General features: G+C 53.2%; 1 protein-coding gene across 3 annotated transcripts; it reads left to right on the top strand.

Moving 5' to 3' along the window:
• The first annotated feature begins 1,487 nt into the window (after positions 1-1,487).
• CUEDC2 (CUE domain containing 2) lies at positions 1,488-10,962 on the top strand. Of its 3 annotated transcripts, XM_055352836.2 has the most exons (10): positions 1,541-1,695; positions 2,758-2,844; positions 9,018-9,101; positions 9,419-9,562; positions 9,651-9,712; positions 9,817-9,947; positions 10,033-10,215; positions 10,352-10,413; positions 10,494-10,554; positions 10,639-10,962. In XM_055352836.2, the coding sequence occupies exons 3-10, from the start codon at positions 9,028-9,030 to the stop codon at positions 10,783-10,785; spliced, it is 864 nt and encodes a 287-aa protein (XP_055208811.1). In that variant the 5' UTR covers positions 1,541-1,695; positions 2,758-2,844; positions 9,018-9,027; the 3' UTR covers positions 10,786-10,962. The 3 variants fall into 3 exon arrangements, with proteins under 3 accessions (XP_004050068.1, XP_055208811.1, XP_018890198.1); XM_004050020.4 differs by lacking the exon at positions 2,758-2,844 and having other exon boundaries at positions 1,488-1,695; XM_019034653.4 differs by lacking the exon at positions 2,758-2,844 and having other exon boundaries at positions 9,021-9,101.
• The last annotated feature ends 52 nt before the right edge of the window (positions 10,963-11,014 follow it).

Genomic DNA, 11,014 nt, shown 5'->3' with positions numbered 1-11,014 from the left:
GACTCTTCCCCTTGTGACCCATTTCAGGGTTCCCAAGAGGGGAGGGCTGTGGGGCTTCCCCACAGGGCAGCACCGGGAATCTGTGGCAGCAGGAACAGAAAGAGGAAGTTGAGGTCTTGTTGGGCCCTGGAGTTCAGCTCTCCTGTCCTAGACAAGCAGCCCTGCCAACATGGGGGATGAAGGCCCCGGGGGGTAGGCATGGTCTACAGGCTGTCCATGACAGGGCTCAGGTGGATCCTCATCCTGGCACCTGCTACCACTCCACCTCTCCCAGACCACGTCCAAAATCCCAGGCTCCACCCTCCGGAGACACAGACCTGTAGCTCACCCCAATCTAGGGGAGACATTGCTGTTAAGGGAATGTAAAAGGTACAGACAGGGTGGGGAAGTCAGTACCTAAGAGACCAGCCTGGGCCACGTGGCAAAAACCCTGTCTCTACAAAAAAAAAAAAAAAAAAAAAAAATTAGCTGGGCGTGGTGGCACGCGCCTGTGGTTCCAGCTACTCCGGAGGCTGAGATGGGAGGATCACTTGAACCCAGGAGGTCGGGGCTGCAGTGAGCCATGTTCGCACTCGTGAACCTGCACTCCAGCCTGGGGCTGTAACAGCAAGAAAAAGAGAAAGAAAGAGAAGGAAGGAAGGGAGGGAGGGAAAGAAAGGAAAATAAAGAGAGAAGAAAAGAAAAGAGGCCAGATGCGGTGGCTCATGCCTGTAATCCCAGCACTTTGGGAGGCCGAGGCAGGCGAATCACGAGGTCAGGAGTTTGAGACCAGCCTGGCCAACATGGTGAAACCCCGTTTCTACTAAAAATACAATAAATTATCTGGGTGTGGTGGCGCGCGCCTGTAATCCCAGCTACTCGGGAGGCTGAGGCAGGAGAATCTCTTTTTTTTTTTTTTTTTTTTTCTGAGACGGAGTCTCGCTCTGCCGCCCAGGCTGGAGTGCAGTGGCACGATCTCAGCTCACTGCAAGCTCCGCCTCCCGGGTTCACGCCATTCTCCTGCCTCAGCCTCCCGAGTTGCTGGGACTACAGGCGCCTGCAACCACGCCCGGCTAATTTTTTGTATTTTTAGTAGAGATGGGGTTTCACTGTGTTAGCCAGGACGGTCTCGATCTCCTGACCTCGTGATCCGCCCGCCTCGGCCTCCCAAAGTGCTGGGATTACAGGCGTGAGCCACCGCGCCCGGCCAGGAGAATCTCTTGAACCCGGGAGGCGGAGGTTGCAGTGAGCCGAGATCGCGCCACTGCACTCCAGCCCGGGCGACAGTGCGAGGTTCCCTCCCAAAAAAAAAAAGAAGAAGAAAAGGAAAAAAAAGTGTGAGAGAGAGAGAGAGACGAGAGAAAGAGAGAGAGAAAGAAAGAGAAAGGTTTCGGGTCTCTGACGGGTGAGAAGGAACAAGACGGGGATGCAGTCCTACCCACTTCGACTCCACCCCCTCTCAAGACCTTCACGCCTAACGCCTCCCTACGCGCAACAAAACTGGCCGCCACGGGAGCCCGTCCATAGCGCTGGGACGTTTGAGAATTAGAGCAGAAGCTCCGCCCTGTTGTGGGCAACTTGCCCTTCTCAAACATGGCCGCCACGGCGCCTCTGGAAGGGAACCGCTCTGGGCCCCGCCTTTGATCTCGTTGGTGGGGCTGGGGGATGAGAGCTGCACCGCGCGGGACAAGTCGCCGGCGGCGCCCGACGGAGCAGGTGATTTCCCCTCCTGCCCCTGGCCCAGGGCTAGGAGAGTCGCGGAGAGTGCTGACCCAGGGTACCCGTCCGATGTGTTCCCCCACGGTACCCCCCCGGGGCCCGTCGGACCCCCATCTCTGATTCTCGCCGTGGCCTGTATCAAGGCACATCCAGTTTGCTCAGGCCTGCCTCGTCATGTGTCCTCCAAGGCCACAGCCGCATCCCTGTGCCCTCGGGCCCACTATTCTGGACGCTTACCGGTGTCCCGCTAGCGGGTTTAGGGAGCTACTGCTTCAGGGGTCGTCCATCATCGCGGTCCCACTTCCTGTGCTCGCCCTCCCTGTTTGTGCTCCCGCCTGACTTTGGATGCAGGGATCCCTTGTTCCCCTCAATGCCCTTGGTGCCTCTAAGGTCTGACTTGGGTATCAGAGGACAATGATATCCTCTGGGGCCTGCGTTATGGGTCCAGGGCCTCAGGTACCGGGCTTCACAGGGGCTGGGAGAAGCAGTGAAGACCTCCATGCTAGACCCCTTGCTGCCTCCCTGAGAAGTTCGCTAGGACTCCTTTCACACTAGCTCCCAGGATTCCTCCTCCCACATGCCCTGCTCTCCCTCCACTTTAAGCACCTCCCCACCCCAAGGGAGCAGCATAGTACTTCTTACCCCACTCTCACTTAAATTTGTCCACAGTGTCTCTATCTAGCATCTGGAGGGTCCAGGCCTGTGCTGCCCTTGGGAAGCTCCCAGGCTAGCTGGGAGCAGTGAAGGTGGGGCAGTTAGGGTTGGCTGCAGAAAGGGAGTCCTGCAGAATGAGATTTGGAGAGGCAGAGGGAAAGATGCTCTGGGCTGGGAGAGTGGTGTCAGCAAAGATTCTGAAATAGACAACATAGCCAGCCAGGCAGGAGAGGAGGTTCAGAATATAGGATGGGGCCACACAATTTGCATCGTGAGAGGTGATGTAGTGTGGTGGTTAACAGTGAGGGTTCTGGAGCCAGACAGCCTGGGTGTAAATCTGCCATTAACTTGCCTTGTGACCTTGGGCAAGTTACTTAACCTCATAGTGCCTTCATTTCCTTTCAGGTAAAATGCGGATAATACGGCCGGGCGCGGTGGTTCATGCCTGTAATCCCAGCACTTTGGGAGACCGAGGCGGGTGGATTGCCTGAGGTCAGGAGTTCGAGACCAGTCTGGCCAACATGGTGAAACCCCGTCTCTACTAAAAAATACAAAAAAAATTTGCCAGGCATGGTGGCATGCGACTGTAATCCCAGCTACTCGGGAGGCTGAGGCAGGGGAATTGCTTGAACCAGGGAGGTGGAGGTTGCAGTGAGCTGAGATCACGCCATTGCACTCCAGCCTGGATGGCAGAGCGAGACTCCGTCTCATAAATAAATAAATAAATAAATAAAATAAATAAAATAAAATGGGGAGAATAACAGTATTTACATTTTAGAGTTATTGTAAGGATTAGGTAAGTTAATACATGTAAAAGTGCTTAGGACAATGCCTGGTAAGCAGAGGCAATAAATGCTAATATTACCATCATCGGAGGCATTTAGGCAGGACTCATGACAGGATGACAGTCATATTTGGTAGACGCCATCAACCAATGATCTCTAATTTGGGGCCCCCAAGAAGTAATGGGGTTCTGTGGGCTACATCTGGAATTTGAAATGTCTCATGGAAATCATGTTCTTACCCTGGAGAAGGCTGGCTGCTTAGGTGCTACTTAGGAAACCAGTCTGGCAGACCAGATCTTCCCCAACTCAGGGGCTATGCGGGGAGAAGTATTAGGAGCCCCTGAGCAGGAAGGATGTACTTAGGAAGGCTACCGGGGATGGGGAAGGGTAAAAGAGCTTAGAAGCCTGGGTGAAGTTTGGGTAGACCAAAAACAGGAGGAGGGAGGGAGGATGTTCCCTTGGAATACAAACTAGAGAAAAGCTTAGGGGAGCAAGTCTTTTTATTTGGGGACAGTGAAGAGTTTCCTAAAAATTCCCTGGCCCCCAGGCCTTGGCTAAAAGCCCAGAAGCATGAGACACATCCCTGAGAAGCTTCTTCCCTAGAAACTGGGCTCTCAGGCCGGGCACGGTGGCTCACGCCTATAATCCCAGCACTTTGGGAGGCCTAGGCGGGCAGATCACCTGAGGTCGGGAGTTCGAGACCAGCCTGACCAACATGGAGAAACCCTGTCTCTACTAAAAATACAAAATTAGCCGAGCATGGTGGCACATGCTTGTAATCCCAGCTCCTCAGGAGGGCTGAGGCAGGAGAATCGCTTGAACCCAGGAGGTGGAGGTTGCCGTGAGCCAAGATCGCGCCATTGCACTCTAGCCTGGGCAACAAGAGTGAAACTCTGTCTCAAAAATTAAATAAATAAATAAATAAAATTAAAAAAAAAAAGAAAAGAAACTGGGCTTTCAGCCAAGTTTCAGTCACCACCACACAGGTGGCTCATGCCTGCAATCCCAGCACTTTGGGAGGCCAAGGCGGGCAGATCACCTGAGGTAAGGAGTTCGAGACCAGCCTGGCCAACATGGTGAAACCCCGTCTCTACCAAAAATACAAAAAATTAGCTGGGCGTTGTGGCAGACGCCTGTAATCCCAGCTACTCAGGAGGCTGAGGCAGGAGAATCGCTTGACCCTCTCAGGTTCACACCATTGCACTCCAGCCTGGGCAACAAGAGCGAAACTCCGTCTCAAAAAAAAAAAAAAGAAAGAAAGACACTGGGCTTCCATGCAGCAGCCATGGGCCTTTGTCCCAGCAGAGGCTACCATGCAACTGACAGCCCAGGATTCGAGGGTGATGTAACCCAGGGTCGAAGTAGGTCCCTGGAGGTGGTTCTACCCTGAGGGAGCTGCATGATGGGATCTAGTATGCCTGGGCTGAGCCATTCTGCTCTTCCTCGGGGCCCATGAGGGCTCTGGAGCAGGTGGTATGAATTCCTCTGGTAGGCTGGGGCTTCTCAGTCCTGCTTTCCAAAGTGACCCCTGTGCTATGAGCAACTCTGTTACCACTCAGGGGACCAGGCAACTGTGAGCATAGAAGGTAGCCCTGTCCCAACCCACTTGAAAGTCTTGATATCCTCCCTTCCCCAGAGTAGCCCCTAGAATAGATGCTGAACTAGGTGACCTGGATTTAAATCTGACTACCGCAGTCAAGCCAGGTGACTCTGGGCAAGTCATTAAACACACTGAACTTCATTTCTTCATAGGTAAATTGGGGTTCAACTGTTTATTGAGTGCCCACTTCATGAGAGATGCTGAGTATACACTGGTGAATGTCAGCCCGGTGTGTAGTCCCTGCTTCATGAGACAACTGGAAGAAATATTAAACATTGTCCAAATAATAATTATGGCTGTGAAAGGTGCTGCTAGTCAGAAAACTTGCAGCCTGCATAGAGAGTGTAATATGGCAGGGCCCAAACGAGTTCTAGATCAGGGGTGATGTCCCTTGAGGAAGAAGGGAATTATTTTATTTTTATTTGAAAATATTTTTCTTTTCTTTTCTTTTCTTTTTTTTTTTTTTTGAGACAAAGTCTCACTCTGTCGTCCAGGCTGGAGTGCAGTGGTGCAATCTTGGCTCACTGCAACCTCCGCCTCCCAGGTTCATGTCATTCTCCTGCCTCAGCCTCCTGAGTAGCTGGGACTACAGGCGCGTGCCACCACGCCCAGCTAATTTTTGTATTTTTAGTAGAGACGGGGTTTCACTGTGTTAGCCAAGATGGTCTTGATCTCCTGACCTCGTGATCCAACCCCCTGGGTCTCCCAAAGTGCTGGGATTACAGGCATGAGCCTCCGTGCCTGGCCTAAAAATATTTTTCTACAAAAAGAGAGATGGGGTCTTGATATGTTGCCGAGGCTGGTCTTAAACTCCTGAGCTCAAACGATCCTCTTGCCTCAGCCTCCCAAAGTGCTGGAATTATAGGCATGAGGCACCGTGCCCAGCCAAGGAAGGGAATTTTAAAATAAGACCCAAAAGATCAGAGTGACAGTAAGTGAAGGGGTGGAGGCAGAAGGGTGCCCAGGCAGAGGAAATAGTTTGTGTAGCCCTAGCACCTAGAAAAATGCCCGCACTGGCTAGGTGCTCAATACATACTTGTTGACATGTTCCATTCCCATCTACATGCTTTTAACTCCCAAAAGTCTGTTTGGGAGTCAGGAGCATGTGGGTGGTAATGAATGGCTCCAGACCCATAGGTCCAAATGGCAGCTCGTTGTCCCACTCAGATGATGAGGCAGAAGGCTCAGAGGATACACTACCTTGCCATGAAAGAGTTTGAGTGTTAGCAAACTGAAAGAAAGCCAGGGTGGGGCCGGGTGCTTTGTCATGCCTGTAATCCCAGCACTTTGGGAGGCCAAGGCAGGTGGATCACCTGAGGTCAGGAGTTCAAGACCTGCCTGGCCAACATGGTGAAACCCTGTCTCTACTAGAAATACAAAAATTAGCCAGGTGTGGTGCACATGTCTGTAATCCCAGTTACTCGGGAGGCTGAGGCAGGAGAATCGCTTGAACCCAGGAGGCAGAGGTTGCAGTGAGCCAAGATGGCACCACTGCACTCTAGCCTGGGCAACAGAGTGAGGCTGTCTCAAAAACAAAACAAAACAAACAAAAAACAAAGCCAGGGTGGAGGGAGGGAAATGATCCAGGAAGGTATGGTGCATGGTGAAGCTGGAGAGAGATATAGACAGGGTAAGGACCGCAATGGAAAGCCATGAAAAGATTCTGGACTTCCCTGAAGGGTAGCAGGAAGGCATTGATAGATTTTAAGCAGGAAAAGATGTGATTTTTTTGTAAAGATCACACAGCTGTGGTGTGGAGAATAGGTTGTTGGGGGGAAGATGGAGTGGGGAGAAGGGTTAGGAAGGTCTTGCAGGCAAGAGATGGAGAGAAGTGGGAGTAGAGATGGAGAGAAATAGATGTGGCAAGAGATAATGATTAGGGCTTGGCGACTGATTGGATGAGGGAGAGCAAGGGGTAGGATGGTGTCAAGGATAATTCCCAGATTTGTGGCAGGAACAGCCGGGTGCCTGGACATGCATTTACTGAAGATGGCCTTGGAGGAGTAAAGCACTTGAGAGAACATTAGTTTGGGACATGCTAACTGTGAGATGCCTGTAAAACATACACGTGGCAGTGTTAGAGAGGTAGATGTCCAAGCCTGTAGCTCAGAGGAGACTGGACTAGAGGACTGGACATTTGGGAATTGATGACATGGCATTGGTACATAAAGATGTGGGCCCAGATGAGATCTTCCAGAGAGAGAGAGAGAGCGCTGCAGTGAGAAGGAGAGGCAGCCTTGCATGTGAGGAACTCCCACATTTAGAGGGGAGCAGAGAAGGGGACAGAGAAAGGGCCTTCGAAGAAATGGCCAGAGAGGTAGAAGGAAACCAGGAAAGAATGGCATCTCAGAAACCAAAGTTGGAGCTGCTGAAAGGGCAAATAGAAGGTGAAATCATGAGAAATTCCCCCTCTTTTTTTGTAGATCAAAACCAGACAAAATTGGCAAGCTCATATGGTTCAACCTAATTAGACTAAAACCTGGAAAAAGTAACTGATGACCTCAGTCTAAGAAATTTTGAGGCCGGGCACGGTGACTCATGGCTGTAATCCCAGCACTTTGGGAGGCTGAGGTGGGCGAACTGCTTTGAGCCCAGGAGTTCGAGACCAGCCTGGGTCTCGAACCCTGGACTCAAAACATGGCAAAACTGCATCTCTACTAAAACAAACAAACAAACAAACAAACAACAACAAAAAAAAACTAGTAGGTGGTGTTTGCCTGTAGTCCCAGCTACTCCGGAAGCTAAGGCAGGAGGATGGCTTGAGCTGGGGAGATGGAGGTTGCAGTGAGCCGAGATCATACCACTGCACTCCAGCCTGGGTGACAGAGCCAGACCCTGTCTAAAAAAAAGAAAAAGAAGAAGAAATTTTGGTGGAGATTTTGGAGCAGAAGCCAGACTCAAGATAGGGAGAAGTGGATACAATGCAGATAAGAAGGAAAGAAGGAAGTAGAATTGACAGACTTGGTGATTGACTGGTAGGGGTGAAAGAGGGCAAAATCAAGGGTAATCCCCAGGTTTCAGCTTTGGCAGCTGAGTGAGTGGCGTCAGCTGATGAAGCAGATGTGTGTTTGGAGGGGGATGTGCGCAGATCAGTAGTCTATGATGAGTGTGAGGTGCGTGGAACTGGTGGTGCCTCGGAGCCTTCTGAGTGGGATGATGAGCTGGCATTTGGACCTATGGGTCTGGAGCCATTCATTACCACCCACATGCTCCTGACTCCCAAACAGACTTTTGGGAGTCAAAAGCATGTAGATGGGAATGGAGCATGTCAACAGGTATGTATTCAGCACCTAGCCAGTATGGGCATTTTTCTAGGTGCTAGGGTTACACTCATGAATAAGACAAAGTGTCCCCCTCATCCCCACCTTGCTTTGGAGCTTCCATTTTATTCGGGGCAGACAGACAATAGGCAAATAAGCACAAAATAATGTTAACGGTAGTAACTGCTATGTAGGGTTAAGGGGCATGGAGAAGACTTACTTGCCATAGGTTAGTCAGGGAAGGGCTCTCTGAGGAGGTAACATTTGAGCGGAGCCCTGAGGAGTGACTGGACGAGCCATGGATGTCCCGCAGGACACAGACAGGAGGAAGCTCAGCAAGTCTGAGGGACAGCAAGGTGGGGCGGGAGCGAGCCAGGGAGGAGGGACTGGGGAGGCTAGAGAGCTGGGAGAGGGCCAGATCTGTGGGCTCCTCAGGCCTTGGGGAGGAGGATGGAAAGTGCTGTGCAGATAGTCCTAAGCTGCAGGAAGGGCAGGGACTGGGCGAGAAGAGAGAATCCATGAAAGGCTTCCCCTTCTATCTGGGCCCCAGAGCCAGAAAAGCCCCTTTGTGCAGAGGGTGGGTGGCCTGTTCTGGGTGGGGGAAGGGCTGTGCTTGGTCCTGAGGCTGAGCCTTGAGGGGCTGGACAATGGGGCCCCTTGTGATTGGACTTGGGGGCCAAGGGGCTCCCTCAGTGATGGGATTCCTGAGCCAGGAGGCATGTGACCCCAAGACCTTGTCAGAAGGTCTGGGACTGCTGCTGGGGAATGGGGTAGGGGGGTGGGGAGAGGTGGGGGGGCACCTCCTCTAGAGGCTGTCTCCAGACACAGTGCCCTGTCCCGTCTCAGGCTGAAGGAGGTGAGATGGGCGGAGGAGGGGGCATGGTTCTACTTGGGGGAACAGAGAGGGCAGCATCAACAGATGGTTCCACAGCAGGCCAGGAGGGAGGAGCCACTGCCCCCAGGCCCAGTGGGTGGGGGCAGGCAGAAGAAGGCCTGGCCATCCTGTCTGTGTCCCTTCAGAAGAGAGAGCATGGAGCTGGAGAGGATCGTCAGTGCAGCCCTCCTTGCCTTTGTCCAGACACACCTCCCGGAGGCCGACCTCAGGTAGAGACGGGTCCCCTGGAAGTCTCATGTCAGTGCTGGAGCTGGAGCTGCCGGGCAGTACTATGGGTACTGGCTGATGGAAAGACAGCAGGAGGGCTGACTAGGATTTGCTGAGAGGCCTTACCTCTCATCCTGTCCGTGTCACCTTTGTTGGGCAGATGGGAAACCATAGCTCTGAGGGAGGGGGTTATACTCTCTGGCCTTAAAGATAAAGGTCTAGCTCATAGACCCCATGAAGCTGAGGGGTCTCAGGACAGGTGGGGGTGCTGGAGGCATCCAGTGTCCTACCCAGGGCTTGTCCTGTTCCCTTCCTGCAGTGGCTTGGATGAGGTCATCTTCTCCTATGTGCTTGGGGTCCTGGAGGACCTGGGCCCCTCGGGCCCATCAGAGGAGAACTTCGATATGGAGGCTTTCACTGAGATGATGGAGGCCTATGTGCCTGGCTTCGCCCACATCCCCAGGTAGGTTCTGGCTAGGGCCAGGAGCAGGAAGGGGCTGGCTGATTATGGGGTGGGCAGAGTCATCCTCTCACTGCCCTCATCTTTTCAGGGGCACAATAGGGGACATGATGCAGAAGCTCTCAGGGCAGCTGAGCGATGCCAGGAACAAAGGTGAGTCTGGGGCTCTGGGCACCTGAGTGATTCATAATCCCGCTCCCCCAACTGCCTGCTCCCCAGAGCCTTGGCAAACCTGATGCTCTCTTTGCCTCTTTAAGAGAACCTGCAACCGCAGAGCTCTGGTGTCCAAGGTCAGGTGCCCATCTCCCCAGAGCCCCTGCAGCGGCCCGAAATGCTCAAAGAAGAGACTAGGTCTTCGGCTGCTGCTGCTGCAGACACCCAAGATGAGGTACTGGTAGAGGAGGGTACCGATGAGGGACCCAGGGGGCTGGAAAGGGGGGAGTATTGCCTCTTGTTAACGTTTGTACCCTTAGGCAACTGGCGCTGAGGAGGAGCTTCTGCCAGGGGTGGATGTACTCCTGGAGGTGTTCCCTACCTGTTCGGTGGAGCAGGCCCAGTGGGTGCTGGCCAAAGCTCGGGGGGACTTGGAAGAAGCTGTGCAGATGCTGGTAGAGGGAAAGGAAGAGGGGCCTGCAGCCTGGGAGGGCCCCAACCAGGTATCTTTTCCCAGCACCCTCTACCATGTAGCCTCAGCTACATTCCACCTTGGTGTTAAGCCCCAACCCCTACCTATCCCCATCTGTTTCCCCTGCTGGTGCCCTTGGGCCTAGACCAGGCCTCCCCTCTCTGCAGGACCTGCCCAGACGCCTCAGAGGCCCCCAAAAGGATGAGCTGAAGTCCTTCATCCTGCAGAAGTGAGTCTGGGCTGGGCTGGGCTGGGCCCTAGAGGGTCTTCCCTGGGTGACAGGAGCTTCACCCAGCCAGTTTTTGACAGGTACATGATGGTGGATAGCGCAGAGGATCAGAAGATTCACCGGCCCATGGCTCCCAAGGAGGTGAGAGAGTTAAGGGTTGCTGGGGATGCGGAATGGGTGGGACTGGCTCCTGGCTTCTGCCACTCACTGCTGATTACCTGACAGGCCCCCAAGAAGCTGATCCGATACATCGACAACCAGGTAGTGAGCACCAAAGGGGAGCGATTCAAAGATGTGCGGAACCCTGAGGCCGAGGAGATGAAGGCCACATACATCAACCTCAAGCCAGCCAGAAAGTACCGCTTCCATTGAGGCACTCGCCGGACTCTGCCCGAGCCTTCTAGGCTCAGATCCCAGAGGGATGCAGGAGCCCTATACCCCTACACAGGGGCCCCCTAACTCCTGTCCCCCTTCTCTACTCCTTTGCTCCACAGTGTTAACCTACTCTCGGAGCTGCCTCCATGGGCACAGTAAAGGTGGCCCAAGGAAGGTGTGAGTGCATTCTGGTCATTTCTGCCTCAGGACTGGGATACTATGCCTG

Source organism: Gorilla gorilla, chromosome 8 (assembly GCF_029281585.2).
Source record: "Gorilla gorilla gorilla isolate KB3781 chromosome 8, NHGRI_mGorGor1-v2.1_pri, whole genome shotgun sequence".
Classification (NCBI taxonomy): domain Eukaryota; kingdom Metazoa; phylum Chordata; class Mammalia; order Primates; family Hominidae; genus Gorilla; species Gorilla gorilla.
This window is presented reverse-complemented; position numbering and strand designations above follow the sequence as displayed.

Bases quoted from the DNA above. Each gene is read 5' to 3' on its own strand.
- CUEDC2 (XM_004050020.4), top strand. From the start codon at position 9,028: ATGGAGCTGGAGAGGATCGTCAGTGCAGCCCTCCTTGCCTTTGTCCAG. The intron at 9,948-10,032 runs GTACTGGTAGAG...TTGTACCCTTAG, and splicing joins CTGCAGACACCCAAGATGAG to GCAACTGGCGCTGAGGAGGA. The intron at 10,555-10,638 runs GTGAGAGAGTTA...ATTACCTGACAG, and splicing joins GGCCCATGGCTCCCAAGGAG to GCCCCCAAGAAGCTGATCCG.